General features: G+C 40.8%; 1 protein-coding gene across 1 annotated transcript in view; it reads left to right on the plus strand.

Moving 5' to 3' along the window:
• The window catches only part of LOC115463265 (hippocampus abundant transcript-like protein 1), a 131,576-nt gene that overhangs the window by 30,500 nt on the left and 76,245 nt on the right, over positions 1-24,831 (plus strand). Inside the window, exons 4-7 of the mRNA XM_030193619.1 lie at positions 2,101-2,228; positions 3,349-3,463; positions 14,486-14,704; positions 23,986-24,099. Coding sequence (XP_030049479.1) covers positions 2,101-2,228; positions 3,349-3,463; positions 14,486-14,704; positions 23,986-24,099 — 576 coding nt within the window. The remainder of the gene's footprint in view (positions 1-2,100; positions 2,229-3,348; positions 3,464-14,485; positions 14,705-23,985; positions 24,100-24,831) is intronic.

Raw genomic sequence — 24,831 nt, forward strand, 5'->3', positions numbered from 1 at the left:
CCAGCAATTCCCCTCTCTCCCTGAGCCCTGCCCTCCCAATCCATGCCCATCCATGCTCCTCTGTCCCCTGCCCCCTCCATTAATCCCTATCTAGCAATTCCCCTCTCTCCCTTCCATGACCCCCCCCTCGCATCCATGCTCCTCTCTCTCCCATGTCCCAGCCTGGCCTGCCCTCTTCTCCCCCCCTTCGCATCCATGCTCTCGTTTCTCCCCTGCCCACCCTCTTCTCTCCCCCCAGCATCCCTTTTCTTTTTTTTTTCTTTTTAAATTTACCTCCGTGGTGGCGGTTCCAGCAGCGCAGCGTCAGGGAAGGAGGCGGCGCTCCCGACGTCTCTAGCCTTCCCTTCGCTGTGGTCCGCCTTCTTCTGACGTCATCCTTGACGTAAGAAGAAGGCGGACCACAGCGAAGGGAAGGCTAGAGACGTCGGGAGCACCGCCTCCTTCCCTGACGCTGCGCTGCCGGAACCGCCACCACGGAGGTAAATTTAAAAAGAAAAAAAAAGAAAAGGGATGTTGCGGGAGGGCGAGCGAGGTGAGCATAGTGCGGCGGCGCCCCCCAGAGGGAAGCGCCCCCCTGCCATGCTTACCTCGCTTACCGTGTTAGCACGGCCCTGGTATAGTCTTCCGCACACATCCTAAGTTCCTGTCGAATACGGTGTCGGAGTTCCATCTGAACCAGTCAGTTGTCTTGCCAACGTATTTCCCTAACCTCATGCCCATCCTGGTGAAAGCAGCGTGCACACCTTGGATTTCAAGAGACATTGGCCTATTACATGGAGCGGACAAGACCCCACAGACACTCCGCCCAGCTTTTTTGTTTCTTTTGATCCCAGTAGGATGGGAGTCGTCATCGGAAAACACACCATTTCAATCTGGCTGGCAGATTGCATTTCCTTCACTTATGCCCAGGCTGGGCTGGCTTTGGAGGGTCATGTCATTGCTCATAATGTCAGAGCCATGGCTGTTTTGGTAGCCCACTTGAGGTCAGCCTCCATTAAAGAAATTTGCAAGGTACTTGTGACCTGGATTGGCAACTATTGGAAACAGGATACTGGGCTTGATGGACCTTCAGTCTGTCCCAGTATGGCAATACTTATTTACTTATGTAGTCTCTGAATTCATGTGCTGCTAGCGCTAAGGACTGAAAAATGTCTTACCTGCTAATTTTCTTTCCTTTAGCACAGCAGATTTATTTGTTACATTTGTATCCCACATTTTCCCACCTTTTTGCAGGCTCAATGTGGCTTACATAGTACCGTAAAGGCGTTCGCCAATTCTGGTATGAACAAATATAATGTTGTGGTAGAATAAGGTTTGTGTGTACAGACACATTAGGGAATTGTAGAGAGGAAGAGTTATATGTCCATTACGAGCTTTGGTTTTGTTGTGTTTAAGGGTACAGGCATGTAAGTTGGGTCGGTAGGGTATTTCTTTTTGAACAGGTTAGTTTTTAATGATTTCCGGAAGTTTAGGTGATCATAAGTTGTTTTCACGGCTTTTAGTAATGTGTTCCATAGTTGATATTCAGAGATAGCTGGTTCATTTTAAACTGGCCAATGATAATCCAGTTATTTAAGCGGCCCGATGTGGCCGCTTACACTAGCCGGCTATGCGCTGAATATCCGGGGATAGCCGACCATATTGTGCAATATAGCTGGTTATAGATTAATCCAGATGCCCACGCTGGATTTTCTGTTCTGTTGTTTGGTGGTTGTTGCAGGTTACTCTTCAGTGCATTTAAGGTGAGGATGTTTTCAGTTTGTTTTTTGTGATAAAGGAGAAGTGGGTGTTTTCTGTTGGCTGCTTTGTTACAAGAAATACTGAATGACCAGGAGCTATCAGTCACATGAGTCACTTATTTAAGTGTTCTCTGTTTTTAGCTACTGGTAAATGGTCACAATTCACCAGTGTCTGGATTCATCTGTTGCGCTAAAGGAAAGAAAATTAGCAGGTTACTACTTGAAGTGCATGGTTTAGAGCTTAAGGCTTTTGATGTTTGACAGTGCAATATTTGGTGAAACATGTAAAAAATTTTTATTTGAAGTGATTTCAGTAAATATTCCAATTTATTAAACTAAAATATTTTTCTTTTCCCACTAGGGCCTTCTGTCATTTATGAGTGCCCCACTGATAGGTGCTTTGTCTGATGTGTGGGGTAGAAAATCCTTTCTTCTGGTAACAGTTTTCTTCACTTGCTTTCCAATTCCTCTAATGAAGATAAGTCCATGGTAAGTGATGAGAATATTTTTATGAGGATGTATTAGCCCTGATTCAGCACATGTTGAAAGGTACCCTTCCCTGTCATTCACTTCATCTAGGTGAAAGGCCTTTTGAAAATAAGTTCAAGACGAAGTTAAATATCTTACTTAGGAAGATTAAGGTAGTTTGTTCCATAATTGGTTGGGCCACCACAGCAAATGTAGTAGAGGTAACCAGGTGAACTTGCATGTAATTATGATGGAATCATTTAAAAGTTTTGCTGGGATGAGTGAAGTGATCCTGTAGGGGCATGTGGAATGAACAGGTTTGAAATAAAGGTTGACAAACCTGATTAGTAAGATGTATGGCTTTTAAGTATCTTGAATTCAATCCTAAATGAAATTGATAACCGTTGTGCCTTTTAAAAAGGGGTGTTATATGATTAAAGTGTTTGGCCCTGTTAATTTAACAGAGAGAACATCCTGAATCAGTTTCATAGTCATTTGGTACTGAAGCTTCAGAAGCTGGAGTAGTAAGGGTGGTTATAGAAGCTGGACTTGTTTATAGAATATCTCAAACTTTGCCTTTTAAGAAAGGAGGCATATTGATTTGCGTGATTACTGAACACAGGTTTCTTGGAGCTACCAGATGAAGGGCACAGTTGGCAAACGTGAGAGTTGGTGAAGGAAATAACACCTTATAGACACTTTTTACTTTGTAATAAAAAAAATAGTTTTAAGAGGCTAAGTTTTTTTTTTTTTTTTGGCTAAGACTTTTTATTTTTACTTCATTACATTTGAGGCCAGTACTTCTAAAAAGTAATGACCCCATCCCAGTGGTATATATTAGGTCACACATGTATTTGGTTTTAGTTTGTCACACTTGTGATTTTGGGGGGGGGGGGGGGGGGGGGGGTCTCTGACTCTTCAGATTCTTGCACTGCTCACCTTTCAATTGAGGCCTGTCTTTATACCATTGCTGTTCTGTATGGTGTACCTGTTTTTTGAAGTAATATAATACCAATAAATACCAGGAATTATGGTTTTGGCTTTATTGTAGCACGAATTAGCTTATACTTAAGTGAAATTTGCATGGTAAAATGTTATTTCTAAGGTAATAACCCTTGTAATTTCCTATTCAATTTTATAGGTGGTATTTTGCTATGATATCAGTCTCTGGGATTTTTTCTGTTACCTTCTCTGTAATATTTGCTTATGTGGCTGATATAACACAAGAGCACGAAAGAAGTACTGCTTATGGACTGGTAAGTTCGTTGTAAAACAAACCCTAAAAAAAATAAATAGAACTTGTATGGCATCTGCATTTGTTGTGTTGTGCAAATCTGTGAAAGCTGTATTGGTTCTAGAGAGAATTTTTTGGTTTTTGCTGTGGCATATGAGCTTTCAAGAAAGACCTCAAAACGCCCGACCGCTTACTTTCAGTTTTCGGCGGCTTTAACTGGGGGCATGGTGTTCATCACTGGTCATAAAAACCTTGCTTGGAACAATTATTTTAACTTTTAATTTATTTCCAAAAAGATTTTAACAATTTTACTCTTTTTTACAAACATTTTTTTTAATATATCGACAATATCAATGCTAACTTCAAATTTTATTTGGTTCATGAAAACCTTCACTAATTCTCATGAAGTACTGTAGAGCAGCTTTACATGGGTAAAGTAAAGTCGAGCACTTATCTGTTGCCTGACGGTGGCCCCATCCATTTCGCTTGTAGGCTTTTTCAAGGGCTGTGCTTCGACAGAGAAAGCATTGAGAAAATTTTTTTCTGAAAAATATTTACCATATATTTCATTATAAGGGAAAACAACTGGAAAGTCAACGTACAAAAACTGCTATGAAAAATTCAAGTAAGAACTGCATTTTAAACTTGAATTTTGTCTCATTTTAACCATGACATGCTATTTCAAACAAAGAACTTTTATTTTCACACAGCTTTTGAACTTAATAATTGGAAAGATTACTTAAACCTAACATTGTTAGAACAATGACTATGAGATTTAAATATTAAAGCTCATATGAACATTACAAATAAAGAATACTCTTTGGACGTAGCCTCTCGTTCTGATCATGGCTTAGTGCTGCTTTGAACAGAGAACCCATAATTCAACACAGTATTTAACTTGTGAGAACCAAATGGATAAGCCAATCACAATCGATTTTAAAACTATGATGTAATGTTGTGTCAATTGGCTTAATTTACCCTTTCAGTACTGATGTCCATTTTCTCAATTGTCTCATTGGCTACACATTGTGATGAGGACAAATGATAATGAAACACTCTGCTTGTATTGGCAACTCTTTTTGGTTATTAGCCTCTAGAGTCTTGAATGCACTACCTAGTCATGTTACACTGTCAATCTACCCTATTTGGTTTCCAGAATTTTATTAAATGAGTAAATGACAAAAAACATTAATTTGTAAGCTGTTTGTTAATATAGCCAATGCCTAACAAACTCAATGAAACCTAGTTGTAATATGTTTGTTCATGAAATCAACGCCTATCATTACAGCTGATCTCAAATTAGTGTCGTTATATCTCATCTAATAGTTTTAATTGTTGATTATATAAATCATACTATATGTTGTCTCAGTTGTTTGACTAATACATTCCCAACAAAACACTGTGAAAAAGTTTGAACCATACTTTGTTTCAATTATATCACATTTGGTTTTTATCCTTATTGCTGACTGTGATATATCTACTTAACAGATTAACTGGCTTATACCTTATTACTAATGTTGAATTTAGTAACAAATTGTTACTGAAGGGCATCAATATTTTTTGCAGCTTGAATAAACATAATTAATTGAAGAATACCCTCCATTCAATGTTATTATTCAAACCTGAGGGTTCCAAAGTGTTCAATCTGTGTATCCATCTCTGTTCCAATTTCAACAAAGGTTTTGCATGATCACCTCCTCTAATATTGGGTTTAATTAAATCAATGATGAAACATTTGAGTTGTCCAAAATCCATGATTAAATTTCAAACAATGATCAACTAATTTTAGTCTTTTGATATTACTGCAGTGTTCATTTAATCTGAGCTTGAGATTTCTTGTGGTTTTCCCTACATATAAACGATTGCAGGGACAGAAAATTCCATATACTGCGTATGCAGTGTTGCAATTACTAAAATGTCTTAAATTGTTTTTTGTTGTCAAAGGGATTTTTAAAAGATTTACATTATAAAGTAACATCACAGTTTTTGCATTGTCCACACTTGAAGTGCCCTAAGATATTATTCTTAACAGTAGTCTTCTTTGTAGGGCGATATGATGGACTAAGAATCTCTTTTATATTTCTTCCTCTTGAGTATGACGTTCTAAGGGAAGTATTTTTGAATTTCTCATGCGATTGCATGATGTGCCATTGTTCTTTAATAATCCTCGAGATTCTTGGACTTGCATTGTTGTATCTGCTGATAAATAAATGTAAGAATATTAATCAGTATCTGTGGTGTTCATCGATTTTTTTTTAAAAGCCATTGTCTGTCATTGAATTTTGCACATTTGTATGCTTTTTTTTAGAAGATGTTCTTTATAGCCATGTTTTTTCAGATCTTTAATTAACAGTTTGGACTGATGTTTAAAATCATCATTTGTGCAGATTCTTTTATATCTTAGAAACTGGGAAAATGGTAATGCATCTTTGCAGTGTTTAGGGTGACAACTTGTAGAATGGAACAAAGTATTTTTATTCAGTGGTTTTTGGTAAACTTTAGTGATTAATTTACAATGTTGTATGATGTCAACATCTAAAAAATTAAGTTGTTCAGAAGACTGAAAGTAAGCGGTCGGGCGTTTTGAGGTCTTTTCCTTGCTTTTTAGAAATATTTTGTTAAAATTAAACATTATATTTCCATATAAATTTTATTAGATTCCTCTTTATATGTTTGGTGACCTTATACTTTGGAGTCCTTTATGGTGATCCTCCTACGATTGTTTATATGAGCTTTCAAGACCACGTAAATCACTTCATTAGACGTGAACAAGAATGGATATCTGATCTTGAGGCTACATGTATTATATTGTCTTCGGTTTATTTTTATGTTCCACAAGAAGTATCACAACCTACAACTTAAGAGGCAAACTATGCAACTGCGTAGAAGGTTGAAAACTTTTTTTTATTTGATATATATTGTTATCTTTGTAATTCCCCATGTTATTGTGAATTTCTCGTTTGTGAACCGCCATGAACCTCAAGCTTGGGAGTAGTGCGGTGTACAAATCTCAGATTAGAAAGGAAATTATTTAGTTGACAAATCACACTATGTATTATATAGTAGCGTACAAGAAAAAAAAAAGTTGACAGGACAAGCTTATAACTTTGGAACAGTATTTCTTTTCCAAATCTTCACACCATGTTACTGTACATTTGCTGACCGTTTCAAAAACCTCCCAGCTCTCTGTAACTGTATCTGGTAGAGGAGGTACTCGGGCAGAGAATAGAAGGTAAGATTTGCACCTGTTTGTTTTAATAGGTTCTTTAAAACAAACAAACCTCTCCTAAACTTTCTCTATTTTTCAAGGCCACTAATTTCTGACTAGTTTTGAGTGTAATAATTATGTTCCTTAGCATAAGACTACACCGTTCTGCGCAAGATTGTGTTTATCCACTCCTATAAGCAGATGGAGGTAGAGAAAAAAACTGAGTTCTGGCAGTGACCTCACCAGTATTAGCTGGTGGTGCTTCCTGGAATGATAAAGTATTTTCTCTGCCTCAGCAGATGGTAGGTCATGCTGTGTGATGCTCTTGGTCCCTGGCCTAGCTCCCTGCTCCGTTGGTCGAGGCAGCGCATCCTGGTTAAGCCTAAAGGCCACTTCCAGGTTCTACAGTTTCCGGACTGGATCTGGTTGAGCATGGATCTGGTTTTTGCTGCCCATAGTTGTACTTGTTAGCAGCCACTGGTACGGCTTTTGGCTCAGTCCTGTGGGACCCTGCCAGAGGGGTGGAAGTTCAAACCTTTTTTAAAACCCAGATACACTAACTGCTGTTACCACATCCTCCAGTAAAGAGTTCCAGAGCTTAACTATTCATTGAGTGAAAAAGTATTTCCTCCTATTTCTTTTAAAAGTATTTTCATGTAACTTCCTTGAGTGTCCCCTAGTCTTTGTACTTTTAGAATGAGCAACAAATAGATTTACTTCTACTTGTTCTACACCACTCAGGATTTTGTAGATCTCAATCATATCTCCCCTCTTTCGTCTCTTTTCCAAGCTGAAGAGCCCTAACCTCGTTAGTCTTTCCTAATACGAGAGGAGTTCCATCCCCTTTATCATTAGTCACCTTTCATTTCCATCTTCTGTTAAGGAAATGGCTGATGCCATTCCATTTCCTTTGGAAGTGGAGGATGAGCTCAGGGCCAAGATGCTTGAGGTCTTGGACTACACATCTCCTCCTAAGGAGGCTGTGACTGCCCCATTCCATGAGGTACTCAAGTATGTCCTCATCAGGCACTGGGCATCCCCTCTGTCGGTCCCTGTTGTGCCCAAGAAGATTCCAGTATCAGATCCACAGTGAACCTGGTTTTGTTAAGCTTCAGTTACCTCACAGTCCCATGGTGGTGGAGTGGAGTCCTCTCTCAAAAGAGCTAGGAGTTGCAGGGACTACACCTTGGTGCCTCCAGGCAGAGAAGCTAGAACCATGGATTCTTTTGGGAGGAAAATGTACCAGGATTCAGTGCTCATCTCTCACATACAATCCTACCAGCTTTTCATGAGCGGCTACTTGTGAAACTCGGTGAGACAGCTGTCGGACTTGGTGGATGCTCTCCCTCCAGAGCATGTCGAGTCTTTTCACCAGTTGGTCAAGTGTGTCGAAAGTTTTTGGCCAGGGGCACTTATAACACTTTTCTCTGCCCAAAGTATAACAATGCACAGACTCTCATGGCTGCGTGTTTCTGACTTGGAACATTCTGTTCAGCAGAGGTTGGTGAATGCCCCTTGCCGGGGGAATTTATCTTTTTGTAGAGAAGGTTGAGGAGGTTGCTGACGAAATCAGGAAACACACTGAAACAATCTCTTCTCTTCCGCCAGGTGCCTTCTGCATCCTCCTCCTCAGTAGGAGGAATTTTGGCAAGGCTAGAAGTAGTTCCTGGTACTATCCTAAGTGTTGGTACAATCCTGCAGCTTGCCAGCCTACCCATGCTCTGCCCCAGTGTGCTTGTTTATGTCAACAGCATGCACCTAAGACCCCTGCTACTCCCCAGGCAAAGAAAAGAATGGGCTTTTGACTGGCTCCAGAAAAGCATAGCCGCAGTAACAGTATCCGCCCTGAATGACTTGCCGGGAGGGGGGGGGGGGGGGAGGTTAATATTTTTTCACCAAAGGTGGCCTCTTATAACCTCCGACTGGTGGGTTCTTCAAGTAGTCCGTCTCGGTTACGCCCTCAGTTGGCATCTCAAATCTCCAGTTTGCCTACCAAGAGCTCATTCATTCAGCTCTCAGTACAGGTAGGTACTTACAGAGAAACTCCCCGCCCTTCTGAAGGCCAATGTGGTTGAACCCATTCTACCAGGTGAAGAAGGGCAGGGATTCTATTCCTGGTACTTCCTTGTGCAAAAGAAAACGGGGAAGCATCCCATTTTAGACTTAAGGGACCTGAACAAACTCCTAGTCTGAGAAAAGTTCAGGATGGTTACCCTGGGCACCCTTTCCCCAATGATTCAGAAAGACGATTGGCTATGGTCTTTGGACTTAAAGCACGCATATACTTGTGCATCCCGATACTTCCAGCCCACCGAAAGTATCTTCAATTTTGGCTGGGAATACGTCACTTTCAGTAACGCGAGTTGCCTTTTGGCCTTGTGCCAGCTCCCAGAGTCTTCACCAAATGTCCAGTGGTAGTTGTAGCATTGCTACTTAGACTTGGGAGTCCATGAGGGGCATAATTGAAAAGGACGCCCAAGTTTTGCTGAGGAAGTCCTCACAAAACGTCCCGGTGGAGGGGCGGAGAACCCCGTATTATCGAAAGATGGATGTCCATCTTTAGTTTCGATAATACGGTCGGGGACGCTCAAATCCTGAAATTTAGGTCGTCCTTAGTAGTAGTAGTAGTCCTTAGAGATGGTCGTTCCTAGACTTGGTCGTTTCTGATTTTTGGCGATAATGGAAACCAAGGACGCCCATCTCAGAAACGACCAAATGCAAGCCGTTTGGTCGTGGGAGGAGCCAGCATTTGTAGTGCACTGGTCCCCCTGACATGCCAGGACACCAACCGGGCACCCTAGGGGGGCACTGCAGTGGACTTCATAAATTGCTCCCAGGTACATAGCTCCCTTACCTTGTGTGCTGAGCCCCTCAAATCGCCCCCAAACCCCACTACCCACCACTGTACACCACTACTATAGCCCTTATGGGTGAAGGGGGGCACCTAGATGTGGGTACAGTGGGTTTCTGGTGGGTTTTGGAGGGCTCACATTTACCACCACAAGTGTAACAGGTGGAGGGGGGATGGGCCTGGGTCCGCCTGCCTGAAGTGCACTTCACCTACTAAAACTGCTCCAGGGACCTGCATACTGCTGTCATGGACCTGAGTATGACATTTGAGGCTGGCAAAAAATATTTTTAAAGATTTTTATTTTGAGGGTGGGAGGGGGTTGGTGACTTCTGGGGGAGTAAGGGGAGGTCATCCCCGATTCTCTCTGGTGGCATCTGGTCAGTTCGGGAACCTGGGGAGGTCATCCCCGATTCTCTCTGGTGGCATCTGGTCAGTTCGGGAACCTTTTTGTGCCTTGGTCGTAAGAAAAACAGGACCAGGTGAAGTCATCCAAGTGCTCGTCAGGGAAGCCCTTTTTTTTTTCCATTATGGGTCGAGTTCGTCCATGTCTTAGGCACGCCCAAGTCTCGCCTTCACTACACCTCCGACACGGCCCCGTGAACTTTTGTCATCCCCACGACGGAAAGCAGTTGGGGACGCCCAAAATCGGCTTTCAGTTATACCAATTTGGGCGACCCTGTGAGAAGGACGCCCATCTTCCGATTTGTCGAAAGATGGGCGTCCTTCTCTTTCGAAAATGTGCCTGTATGTGTTCCCGTACCTAGAGGATTGACTGGTGAAGAGCACCTCTCTGGACGGAACTCAGAGCGCGGGTTAGTCCGATCTGGTGGGACAGCCCAGTTCGCCACCTGCAGTAGGTGCTGGTAACCATGGATATGAGTTGTCTTGGCTGGGGGAGCTCATTTCCTGTGTCACATGGTGCAAGGGACCTGAATCCAGAAGGAGGTGGTTTGGTCCATCAACCTCCTGGAGACCTGGATGGTCTGGCTCTAATGGAATTTCTGCTGCTCCTTTGGGGAAGGCAGACAGAGTGATGTAAGACAAAGCTATGACAGTGACTTATATTAATAAGCAGGGCGGTACCAGGAATAAGGTGGTGACTTTGTTAGTGGCATGCTTCTGTCGGTGATAGAGACGCACCTACAAGCCCACACAGTGGTCCATATTGTAGGTAAGGACAATGTACTAGTGAGCATTCTCAATTGCTCTCTCCTGGATTTGGGAGAATGGGAGCTGGGACAATAGGCCTTTCAGCTCATTTTGGACCTCTGGGGTCCCTCTGCAGTTCGATCTGTTGTCGTCCAGAGCCAGTGTGAAAGCAGAGTGATTTCTTCAGTCACTGAAGGGAGCCGGCCTCTCAAGAAATAGATGCTGTAGTCCAGCCATGTCTGCTAGAGGAACCTTTGTATGCTCTCTATGGCCTCTGGTAGTCCATCTTCTGTGTAGGATTGCACATCATTCTCATTTGGTCTTACTCATTTCTCCGGATTGATGATTCAAACCTTGGTAAACAGACCTTGTGTGCCTGTTGGAGGGAGACCCTCTTCTATTGCCTAGGGATCAGGGCCTTCTTTGGCAAAGCCTGGTAGAAATGGAAAACCTTGATCCCTTATGGCTTTTGATTTGGCCCTTGAGAAGCAGCACTTGGAGAAGTGCAGTTTTTCTTCTGCAGTGGTTTTCTACTATGCTCTGGTCTCGAAGTCTTCTACGCCCCTTGCATAAGTCAGGATCTGGAAGGTTTTTGAGGCCTGGTATGAGAAGTGGTTTCTATTGCCCTGGAGAGCACAAGTGCCCGACATCCTGGGTTTCTTACAGCAAGGAGTTGAGCAGGGTTTGGCACTGGGCTCCTTGAGGGTCCAGGTTGCTGTCCTGTCCAGTTTTCAGGTAAGGTGAAGGGAACCTCTATGGCCTTGCATGGGGAGGAATCCCTTTGCTTGAGAGACTTGATCCATTTGCATCTTTCCTTTTTCTTGTGGGATCTTAATCTGGCTCTCAGCGTTTTGACAGAGGCCTCATATGAGCTTCTGCATTCAGCCTCCATTAAGGACCTTACTCTCAAGACAGGTTTTTCTGGACATGATCACTTCAGCTAGAAGAGTTTCAGGCTCTGTCTTGCTGGGACCCTTATCTGTCCATTGCAGAGAACTCAGTTTCTCTTCTAAAAGTGGTCCGTCAGGAAGTTTGATTGCTTTCCTTTGTGATGGAGGACACTGCTCCAGCAGCTTGGAGACTCCACAAGCTGAATGTCTGGAGGGCGCTGCTGTGGTATTTGCAGATTGGAGACTCCACGAGCTGGATGTCCAGAGGACACTGCTCTGGTATTTGCAGGAGACAAAGGGCAAAAATCATTCTAGTCACCTCTTTCTCCTCTTTTATAATCCGAAGAGGGGCTAGGCCTCCTCTAAGGCCTTCATAGCTAGGTGGATCAAGGTGGTTATTGAGACCGCCTACATTGCAAGAATTGTCCAGTGCCTTATAGCCTGAAGGCCCACTCCACACGGGCTCAGTCCACATCCTGGGCAGAAGTAGTTTATCAGATGTATGTCCAGTTCTGTTGTCCCAAAACTCATTCATTGTTAGTCATCATTTAGTTCTAAAAGATTGAATTGGTGTTTGTTTCCTCTTTTACCATCTATGTAGTAACTGTTTTCTAAGATGGAACTATGCATGTTCCTGTCCTGTTGTTCTTTTGTAGTTTTTTTTTTTTTTTTTTTTTGCCTCACCACTGACCTGTGTAACCTATAACCCCCTTTCCTTTGCTCACTATTTTAACTTTAAAGAAATTTCTTTATGGTTTAGATGTTTTTTTTTTTTTAAACACAAGCTATTTGAGTTTCACTTATTTTCTTGGGCCTGTTAAGTCATATCTGACATCTCCTTATATTTAGAAGCTTCTTTTCATGTGGAGCAGTTTTTGGCTCAGCCTTTTTGCTCCATTCCTTTGTCAGCACTACAGTTTGGATGTGTTGGCTAGAGTGTTCGAACTTTGGCAGAGCTGTCATTCTGGGGCCTTGTCTATCCAGCCCAGTAAATCTGCTTTGATAAATCCCACTGGTGCATAATTGTAGATTTGTATGGCAGAAAGTGTCTTGGTGTGGTAATCATTGTGACCATGGTATTCAAAGGAGTAAATTCTACTGACAGCATTAATAGCTAAAAAGACAACAGTGTCTTTGCCAAACCCTACAAATAATTAATATGGTGATTGCTTCTTTTCATGTGCAGCAGTTTGTGGCTCAGCATTTTGCTGGATTATTTACATAGTGGTGCACATTAAGGTAAGCTTTTCAAATATTTCTACTTTAAGGTCCTTGGGGTCAGGCCTTAGGCCATATATGTAGTTAGTAGCAGTATTATCATACTATCAGCGTTGGGCCGTGAGGTCCAGCGATGTCAAGAATTCAATAAACGCTGTCAGCAGTTTTAACACTGTGGGCGTAATGGTTGCTGTGGCGCGTCACTTTTTACGTTCCACTTTTGAGGTAATTTATTTCATGTTTGGTTAGTGGTGCTGGGCAGTTGATCATCCAATGTCTGTTGCTATCTAGTCCTACAAAATTGCGTTGGTAAGTGTAGGGATGGGGGAAGATATCCTGGTGTTTGGGGTAGGAGGTTGGATAGGGTTCCTCTGGATTATAGCTTGAAGAAGAAGGATTTTTCTTATAAGGGAAAGGGAATGGGACTTGATAAACCGCCTTTCTGAGGTTTTTGCAGCTACATTCAAAGCGGTTTACATATATTCAGTTACTTATTTTGTACCAGGGGCAATGGAGGGTTAAGTAACTTGCCCAGAGTCACAAGGAGCTGCAGTGGGAATCAAACTCAGTTGCCCAGGATCAAAGCCCACTGCATTAACCACTAGGCTGCTATTTAAGTATGGCTTTTTAAAACTGTTGGTCTTCGTGAGGTACATTGCCTTTATTTGCGGATTTGGTGCTGGAAAAATAGTTGCAGATTTGCTTTCTTACAGAAACTTGGTTACAGGTGGGAAGGAGCTTTATGTGAATTTTTTGCTTGTTGGGGAGTGTGTCATTTTGGGAGGAGTGAGGAAGCAGAAGAGGGGGAGGTTTGGCAGTGGTCTGTTTGCAGTTGTTGGGTTGTGCTCAGATTTCATGTCCATTTTTATCTTATAAGGAGGTTTTAGTGCATAGATTCTTTTCCTGTTTCTTTCTTTGTGGCATTGTTTTATTGCCCTCCTTTGTTGTCAGGGTGGAAAGAGGTTCAGCAGAATATTGCAGTCATAGTGGTACATTTTCCCAATATATTGGAAGATTTTAATTTGCATTTAGATGATTTGTCAGATCGTAAGTGGGGCAGTTTATTGGGTTTATGTAGGAGTTGGGTTTTCAGACTATGAATTGATTTCCCACTCATAATGGAGGCCATGCTTTAAACTTAGTATTTTGGGGACTGGATTCATTTCATTTTATTATTATTATTATTATTATTTTGTCCTCTGGTGTATTATCTTGGTCAGTTCACTTAATTGTTTTAGTTGTTGATACCAGTTAAATTATTCATATTCAGTATTCCTATTTGGCTGAATACTAAAATATGCTATTCGGTACAGCTCTTTCTAAGGAGAACCCTGTTATAGGTAAATAACTGTGCTTTATTCAAATTATTCTTCTGTTTAGAGTGATCCTGTAGTGGTGGTGATATATTGAAGAAATAGTTCAGCAAAAGAAACCAGTGTTAATGCTTCAATTTGCATAGCTTTGTCATGCTTGCCACTGATAGGACTATAATAAATTTCTCATGGATGAAACTCAGCAGAGTAGGAGAGGGATGAAAAACAGTATGGCACAGCATGATTTGCCTCTTTTAATCTTTAACAGTGTAACAAGAGAACTAGAAAATGTAAAGCATCAAAATGCAATAAATTTGGATACCAAGATTCTTGTGTTTTGTGTAGGATTTCTTGTTTCTTAACCTTTAATGCCCTACTTGAGTCTAATTCAGCTAATTTTTGTTTTCTGTTTAAGGTGTCTGCCACATTTGCTGCAAGTCTAGTAACTAGTCCTGCCATTGGAGCTTACTTGTCTGCAACCTATAATGACAACCTGGTTGTACTTGTGGCCACAGTTGTTGCTATCTTGGACATCTGCTTCATTTTACTAGTTGTACCTGAATCACTCCCTGAGAAAGTGAGACCTGCTTCGTGGGGAGCGCCAATCTCATGGGAACAGGCAGACCCTTTTGCAGTAAGCCATTACATTGTTAATTTTACTCTGCAAAATATTTGCACAACCTCATGGTTTTTGTTCTTTTTTTCATGGACCGACAAGGTACTAAAATCCTCCCAGGATGGGTGATGCCATCTGACGGAGCCCAGTTTAGGAACTGTACACCAGAAATAGTAGTAGTAGTAACTGACTTGCAGAACTGAGTGTGTTTGGCTGCAGATATGCACCTTTCTTGCCTGTTGCTGTTGCACAGGAACATGCCAGTCTTACATTTTTTTGTGGAACCATTAGGGCACATTTCATTGTAGTTCTTTGGCCATTTTCTCTTGATAAAGTTGTGCAAATTCCTTCACTGTTGTACAGTATTATTCCCAGGAGATCTCTGTTAAGTTTTGTGCTTGACTTAGTTACCTTTGTTTTTCTTTCTTTCTTTCTTTTTTTTCATGTTGGCTTGGTCTTGAGCTCCTGTTCAAGTGGTGGTTATTGTAGAGCAGTCCTGGAGTACCCCATTGCCAGTCAGTTTTCAGAATATCCACAATGAAATGAATGAGATTGCTTTGCATATACTGCCTCCATTATATGCAAATCAATCTCGTTCATATTCATTCAGGATATCCTGAAAAGTTGACTGACAAGGGGGTACTCCAGGACAGACTTGGGGAAACTCTGTTGTAGAGTCAGTTTAGCTGCAGCTTTTTTTTCTGCATGAAATGTCCCAGAAGAAAGCCCCCAGCAACTTAGGGATGATTGTACAACAGGGACCATGCCCATCGTGGATACATGTACAACAGGACCATGCCCATCGTGGATACACACAGTTGGCACCTGCAATGCCTGGGACCATGATTCCTCTCGTATTCTGTGTTTACAGATGTCAGAGGAATTTATGGCCATGAAAAACAGTGCAAAGATGATTTTGTACAGAAAAGTCTAGTCCATTGATATTTACATTAAAAACGTTGGTCTCCAAGGTCCTTGAGCTGCATTGGACCCTGTATTGAGAGCATCTGTCACCCTTGACATGGAACATCGATAGAGGTCTGTGGAATCAATTATTGTTAAATTTGGGGCACCTCAATATCGCGCCTCTTCAGAGCATGGTACTGAGAGCTTGAAGGCACCAAGATTGCTGGTGTCCTTCAAGTGCTCTCAATGTGAAATTGACTAATAGGCAAGCTCTTCTGTAGGGTGTTGGAATAAAACTATTAAAGTGGAGAAAAGTTTTCCTATACAATGTGGTATGCAACTTCCCATCTCCCAATAAATATGAACATCCAAAAAAAATCAATGGAATTACTGTCAAATGTTAAAGTGTGAATTGTAAATGAGAATTCAGAGAATTTAACCACTCATAAAATTGCTGGAGGGTATCACTAGTACGTTCCCAAATAGGATATCATCCAAAAATCATTTCCAGAATGTGTTCTATTAAACCATGGGGAGTGGTATAAGAACTCATTCTCAAATTTAGCCACAAATAAAGTAGCTATAGAGGGGGCAAGGGACGCACCCATTGTCACCCCCTGCAGCTGCTCATAAAATCTCTTCCAAACGAAAAATAATTTTTGCAAAATCACCAACTCGGCTAATCTGCATAGAAATTCAGATATCTTCTGTGGCTCAAGAGGATCTTGTAATACCTGAGCAATAATTGCTAAAGTTTCCTTCTGTGCTATCATAGTATACAATGAAACCACATCCAATGATTCCAAAATAATCGAAGAAGTTCTTTATCGTTTGCAATTCCCTCAATAACTGAGTAGTGTCTTGTAAATAAGATCTTACAGACATTGCTTTAGGGTTTAAAAATAAATCTACAAACTTTCTCAAAGGCTCCAGAACAGAGTGCCACATGGACACTATAGGACGGCCTGGTGGAGATTTGTGGATTTTAGGCACAAAATAACTTCTAGGAGTTACTGGATGTTTGTTACAAAGACAGCTTGACCCACCACCTTTTCAATATTAGCTTGCAAACTTTTCACAGGGTCATGATCCAACTTCCTATAAACAGTGCTATCAGATAATTGTGTCTCAGCCAGCAATATAATTATTAGCTGCCTGTACAGTTGTAGCCCCAGCTTTATCAGCTTTGAAAATCACTAAATCCAAATTGGAATGTAATTCTGATAAAGCCAAATTCTCCTCCCTCGTGATGTTACATCTCATTTTAAATTGCAAAAAGTCTGTTCCAAATCTAAATCCCTCAAAATCAAACTTTGAAATGTCTGTAGAAAGTAAGTAACCCCAGGTGGTATCCATGATGATACCGGGGTAACCAAAGAAGAAACTCCTCTATGATCAGAATTCTCAAAATGTAATCTCAATTGTAATTTCCAAAAAACTTTTGTAGCGCAACTTGAGTTTTAAAAGCATTATATGGCACAGATGGTATAAAACTCAATCAATTATTCAACACATCCTGTTGAGATTGCAGAATACATACTGTAGAAATAAGCACTATTGATGACCCTGTTGAGCCTTCAGCTGAGTGTTTGGGACCTCGCAGATTCCGTTGATCTCGGTACATTACTTGCTTTTCTCCCTGCTGATAGTTGCCCTGCTATCTGTTGGATATAAAAGCCATATTGAGTCTAGAAGTTTTGAGTGTTCACTCTTGAGTCTGAACAAAATAGGGTAGGGGCCATTTTCCTTTCATGTGTCGCATCGCTTTTGTAGTTTCTTTGCTATATAAATATCGATCTGTATTGTCCCTTCATGATTGCTTCCGAGAAAAACCTATGATAGCGTATAAATGGGGTAAGACCATTGAAGAGATGTTAACTTGTAAGACGTTAGATTATCAGTGAAAATACAATGCAATACCAAAAGAGCAAAAAGCAAGTTAGTAACATCAGCATGTTGTAGTACGTGTATTCCATAGTTTAAAACATAAGAAAAATCCCTCCCATCCCCTACTATAATTATCAAGCTCAGCAGGACTGATGGAGCAGGCAGTACATTACAGAGACATTACTAAGAGCGATCCTATGGGCCATGAAGAGACGATCTCCAAGATGTGTAAATAACCCATATTTTACAATGTGGAATAATACCCCCATGTTTCTGTGCAGTCAGTTGGGACATCAAGCTGTAATAATCTACTTTCTGAAAGACTTTCTCCAAAGGTGGTACCACTGATTGTTTCCATAGTTGAGCCAGAATTGTTCTGGTCACAGTGAAAATATACACCAGCAACAATTGTATCTGTTTAAGGATCTCTGGAGCTCTATAATTCAATAGGCAGCAATCCGCCCGAGTGGGGTAGTTGATGGGTAGGAAAGTATTAACCTCCTGAACCAATGTCTGCCAAAAGGCCTGCACCACTAGGCATGTCCACCATATGTGAAAAAATGTCCCTCGTTCCCCACAATTGTTCCAGCACAGTGGGGACCGAGTGTTTTATATTTGAACCACTTTTATAGGGGTAAAGTACCATTGATAAAACATCTTGCACCCATTTTCCACCAGTGGGGTAGCTACTGATACCTTGAATAAGCTTTTGAAGATCTTAAGTCTGTGGCAAAATACCTTTCCACTTTTTAATATATCTCTGGACAGGAGCCTCATTGTTTAATAATGCTCAATAGTCTCAATATACCCCCTCTCCCTATACCAAAGAAGTGTCAGCCAAGACGAGCTCTTCTTTTGCTCTACGCGTTATAAAGTCTCTGAGTTGTAAGTAATAAAAATGGTCTCCCGTAAGTAGCCCAAACTCTGCCTGAAAGTCAGAGAATGACAGTTCACCCTCAACCCAGACCTGCCCCCAGAGTTCATAAGCCTTGTATATCCCATCGTACGTATGTCGTATTGAGCCCTGGGTTGGATTTACCAGTATACCGTATAGGAGTAGTTAAGTGATACTGTCTGTGAGCAAAACATTTGTTACATATTGCTACCCACATGCATAAAGGAGCTCTCAGGATAATGCTTGTGGTAGCCAATATCTTCAAATAGAGAAGAGGGAGCCAGGGTAATTCCCACAATGGAACTAATCCAAAGGCCTTTGCGTCCATTCTGGTCCATGGGTTATCGATACCCTTCTGCCAATGTGCCACAATCTGTAGCAGCACCGCCTGATAATATAATCCAAAGTTAGGCACCCCCATCCGCCTTCAGCTGATACAAAATCCGGCGACCCTTTTTAGGGGGTTTGCGCTTCCAAATATAAGCCAAAGCTATATCCACTGCAGAAACAGATTTTTTTAATCAGGGAGTCCCCTAGCCACATGTCAATCCTAGAATATGTGTCATGCACAGTAGAATAAAAAGTATAGTCCCTTTTACTCCCATGTACCTTCCTCCATGTATCATGAAGGCCCCATTTAGCTACAAAAGAAGGAACTCTGGCATGATCCCTTTTTGGGTAATTAACCATAATGGCTGAATTCTGTCTTGCAGGGTTCAGGGTAATGTTAGTATATGACTGAAGTTCTCAAGATACCTGAACAAGCATACCCCCCTGGTCTCAAAACTTTATTATTTGTTACCTTATAAAAAAAAAGGAGACGGATCAGTTGGTTGATCAAGGGTCTGGAATACCTTTTTAATACCTTGGACTTGAATTTAACACAGACTTTGGAAGATGATAACTTGGGTTTAATGGCAACAACTCTTATAGTGACTTTTGTATTACAACCAGATAGAGATTGGATATTGAAACAATTTTTTCTTCACAGAGATCAGCTTTTCTTGAATTATAAAGTTAGAATGTTTCCGGATGTCTCTAAAGTGACCCAAAGGAGGTGTCAAGAGTTACTTAAATTACGCCCAAAAATTATACAATTGGGCGGGTGTTTCTGGATGAATTTCCCCTGTAAATGTCTTCTGGTACCATGCTTGATTTTAAAGACCCATGCACTACCTGCAGGAGACACTTTGATACAGAGACTTCAAAGAGTATCTGAGTCTGTGGGCTGCACAGGTGTGTACTGGGCTTCACCAAAGCATCTGAAGTTTTTGGTGTCTTGACACCCTTGTCTAAGACCTTGCCCATCAACAATCGTGCAGAGGCATTTTGTATCACCTACAATGCTTGTCTTTTTGACTTTGTGAAATCCAAATAATGCGCACTGCAGAAATTGATACGTGATATCACTAAACTTTGTTCTACAGACAAAAATTACATTGTGACAAAATAGGTCGCAACTTTGCTAATAAATGAAGCTGAAAAAAAATGCTGACTTAACCTGCAGTACTTGATTCTTCATAGACAATAAAGGATCCAAAATTACACCCAACACACACATACATTTCTGTACTGGCAGCACAAAATCACCCAAGTCCACAGACAGACATTGTAACAGTTTTTTATGAGTTGGGTTTAAGGTTACATTTATTTGATTAAACACCTAAGGCTGAGCCATCAAAGCAGAGTACAATAAGTCTAACTGAATTAGGAGTTGACCAAATGGATATGTACAGGTCTTGAAGTATTTCATCTATAGGGAGCTGCAATACTCTTCTTATGAAGGTCATATAATGGACATATAATAACTCTTCCTCTACGATTCCCTAATGTGTCTGTACACACGAACCTTATTCTACCACAACATTACTGTATTTGTTCATCCCGGAATTGGCGAACGCCTTTACGGTACTATGTAAGCCACATTGTGCCTGCAAATAGGTGGGAAAATGTGGGATACAAATGTAACAAATAAAATAAAAAAAGAAGAGATGGTACAATTAAAATAGGAAAGATTGGATATGTTTTTGAGTGCTTCTAGGAGTCAGAGGGTGAACCGGATTTCCTCATGAAGAGGGGTTCCCAGATCTTCCTTCAGATCCCTTCCCACCCTATGAGAGATGTAAATCCTTCCATTTAAGTGAAAGATGAAGAACCCATAGCAGAAATATTGGATATCTTCCCATTCCTTACCCCACCCAAGGGAGAAGCGATGGTGTCCAGTCATAGGATTCTGAAGGATATTCAAATAAGAATGTGAGAGACCCAGTTCTTCTGTTAGCAAGGAGGTCGACTTTAAGTGCAGAGACCAGAAGACTCCCGGATTTGAAAATCAGCAACTTTCTCATCATTCCATGGTGATAAAACCTGCGCTTAAAGAGAGCCAAGAGTTAAATACTCACTGCTTAGTGCTCCTGGGAAGAAAGGCTCAGAGGTTGAAATTTTGACAAAAACACATTTTCAGAATGTTAGTCTATCACCCCACATAGCATCCTATCATTTCTTTGTGGGCATGCACTTGCACGACAGTGTGCAGCGTAGCAGTTTGCCTACACTCTCCCTAGGGAAAAGACTGAAGAATTCCATAGGCTAGTACAGTGGTTCCCAAACGTGGCCCTGGAGGCACCTCAGCCAGTTAGGTTCTCAGGATACCCACAATGAGTACTCATGAAAGAGATTTGCACCCACTGCCTCCACTGCATGCAAATTTCTCTCATTAATAAAGGCCTGCCTTTATATGAATGATTATGAAAACAAATTTGTATGTTCATCCAGATTCTGGCCCCAAGTGATAATATGGAAGCGATTCATAGATGATGTATTTTTAGTTTGACAAGGGAGCAAAGAAAATCTTGTGGAATTTTGCCAATACTTAAATGGTTGTGATCCTAATATTCAAATGGCAAATAGGCACTACTAGTGTTGATTTTTTGGACATATGTATCACACCATCAGATATTGGGTTTGGCACTCGAGTCTATCGGAAGCAAACAGACCAGGAATGCTATTCTCCACTATAGAAGTTTGTATCCGTTCAAACTAAGATAGCATAACTGGTAGTCAATTTCTTAGAATTAAACGCTTATGCTCTGATCAAAAAGTATTTATTGCACATGCTAGACAAATGTCTAATCGTTTTCATCAGAGGGGCACCCTAAAAGGGTAGTCCAGAGAGAATTTAAAGGGTTTATAATGCTGATCAGCAGTGGCTATTGTACACGGGTGAGAATAGGAAGGACAAATGTATCATTTGTGTTTTGCCATACTTTTCGAGAGTCCATCAAGTACAAGAGATTATTGTGAAACATGAGCATTCTATCTGTACATCTGGGATTTGAAAGGAGTTCGTGGTTTGCATACACGAGGGGTAAGAATGTAGGTGAATTATTAAAATCTTCTACTTGAGTATTAGAATCTGGTACTAACATTGGACATGTAGCTTGTAGACAATGAGGCATATTTTCAAAACACTTTGGGAGGCTAAGTTCCATAGGTTTCTATGGAACTTTGGGAGGCTAAGTGCTTTGAAAATGAGCTTGATTGTGTACTGTATATTGTCCACTGACTTTAGCAGTAAATACGGTATCAAAATATCCAATAGTCATAAACAGTATTGACTGAAAGGTAAAACTGTTTTTTTAAACAGGTCATTTATAATATAGTGTGTCCCGGTAGTACCTGAGGCAAACTAATAAACCTGTAAAGCAAAGAATCGCTCAACATTTGAGCAATTTGAGGCTTGATAAAAATGATGTCCTGTTAATTGATGAGATCGGCGGGTCATTTAGCAGAAGACCTGCGATTCCGTAGTTCTACATTACACAGAGTAGGGGATATCTCAGCAATTTAATTAGAAGAAAGCGCATGATTTTTGAATGGAATACTGTAGAACCTTTTGGGCTCAATAAGGAAGTTGATTGGGCAGAATTGTAATTGGTAGCACTGACTGCCCTTCAGTATGTTTAAGAATCTAGTCTGGTGGTGATTCAACCCAGTGGATAGGTTCCACTTTTTGGCGGCCCCACCGGTCGAATATCCACACTGGAATGGTCCAGGTTGAAGTTACAAGGTTAGTGGTGAGTGAGTATTTAAGTATTTATGGCTTTAAGTATTCACAAAAACTTTCAAATTGGTATTTTCAAAACCAGTTTTAGACGTTTTCTATGAAGTCTATCAGAAGTGTGTTCAAACCACAAGGGGACATGTTGGGGCGTATTAAGGTCGGGATCTGGGCCCTTAATACTCCCTAACACTTGGGCGTTTTTCAGCTATAATGGAACAAAACAAAACCATCCAGGACTAAAACTAAGACGTTTAGAGCTAGACCTGTTTTTATAGCGAATAAGGCACAAAAAGGTGCCCTAAATGACCAGATGACCTCCCCTTACTTCCTCAGTGGTCACTAACCCTCTCCCACCCCACAAAATTTGATTAAAACATCATTTACCAGTCTCAGATGTAATTCTCAGTTCCATTAGAGCAGCATACAGGTCCCTGGAGTAGTTTAGCAATGGGTGCAGTGCACTGCAGACAGATGGATCCAGACCCATACCTCCCCCTACCTGTTAAACTTGTGGTGGAAATTCTGAGCCCTATAAAACTCACCCAAACTCTACCCACATATAAGTGCCCCCTTCACCCTTAAGGGCTATTGTAGTGGTGTATAGTTGGGAGTAGTGGGTTTTGGGGGGCTCAGCAAATAAGGGAGCAACAGTGAGGTGTGTATCTGGGAGCATTTATTTGAAGTCCAATGCAGGGCCCCCTAGGGTTCCCCATTGCTCTCCTGAGATATCTGTGTATCCAGTCTACTAAGAATGCTGGCTTCTACATCCCAATGGCTTGATTTTTGTATGTTTTTCACTTGGATATGTTTTTCGCACAAAAAACGCACAGAGCACAAAAAACATCTAGCAAATAGCAATTTTTTTTTTTTTTTGGGGGGGGGGGGGGGAGATGTTTTTCTGTTTTGAAAATGGCAATATTTCTCACTTGAATTTGGGATGTTTTAGCAAAAAGTCCAAAGTTGGACTTGGACGTCATATCGAAAATGCCCCTCTGTGTATCTTGCTCTCCTCAGAGAACACTTGCTACCGGTATGGATCTTTTATTTTATTTAAAACTATTTTTTTTTTTTTGGGGGGGGGGGGGGGGGTTATGGAAAGAGTGGCATGTCAAGAAAGGTGCCTAGTCATAGACAACATAGGTGCTTTTGTGCCTTTTTATAAAATAGGCATCCAGAACTATTCCTTGTAGTGTACAGATTTTCTTCTAGATATTTACACCTACTCTGAAGATGATGCAAATGTGTATGTGTACACATTTTATAAAATATGCAGTTGCATTACGGTTTTTCCAAACTACATTCCAGGGAACACCTTTTGCACGATATGAAGAAAAGTAGGCACCTTGTTCCATGTACCTGTTTTTTATACATTATACTCTTTGTGCAGTGTCATAAGAGCCCTTTTCTTTATTTTGTGTGCTTTATATACAGAAAAAGAATCACCTCTTTATTGTATAAACAGTATAATGAATTGTGATAGAAATAAGTATGAAAGCTATTGGTATGATCCATATTTATTTTACTTTTTTCGTCCATTTCTTTTGATAGTCTTTGAGAAAGGTTGGGAAAAATTCCACAGTCCTGTTAATCTGTATCACGGTGCTGCTTTCCTACCTGCCAGAGGCTGGCCAGTATTCTAGTTTTTTTCTGTATTTGAGACAGGTGAGTAGCTGATGAATTGTATTTATTTGCACTTGTTAGTCTAACATTTTTCATGTAAAGGTGGGTTACATTAAATTTGTTAAAATGATTTCATGTAGGTATAAATATTCATTAAAGTATAATAAAAAGAAAAAAAAAACTAAACCAGCTCAAAGGAACATTTGTCTTTATAAGAACATAATAGCAGCCATACTGGGTCAGACCAATGGTCCATTTAGTCCAGTATCCTGTTTTCCAACAGTGGCCAATCCAGGTCACAAGTACCTGGCAGAAACCCAAATAATAGAAACATTCCATTCAAATGGTTTCGTAGGATTATACTATATCAAGACGGAGAAGGGACTGTTTATTTCCAAGATAAGTACTATGTACAATTATTTGTGGCAACTGATTTTTTACATAATTTTCTAAGCTTATTCTGTATATGAAAAGGTTTTTTGCCATATAGAAGAATGTTAAAATTACAGTATAAGTGGAGGTATTTTTTTATGATTGATAATTACTAAGAGGCTCCTATATAATGAAGGTTTTGCCTTACAAATAGGTATCTCCTTTTCTTACTGAAGTCTTTTTTTTCCGTCCACTTTCTATATATATATACCCTGTTTCCCCGAAAGTAAGACATCCCCCGAAAATAAGACCTAGTAGAGGTTTTCCTGAATTGGTAGATATAAGGCCTCCCCTGAAAGTAAGACCTAGCAAATTTTTGTTTGAAAGCAGGGCCGCCGAGAG

The sequence above is a fragment of the Microcaecilia unicolor genome, chromosome 2 (assembly GCF_901765095.1).
Source record: "Microcaecilia unicolor chromosome 2, aMicUni1.1, whole genome shotgun sequence".
Lineage (NCBI taxonomy): Eukaryota > Metazoa > Chordata > Amphibia > Gymnophiona > Siphonopidae > Microcaecilia > Microcaecilia unicolor.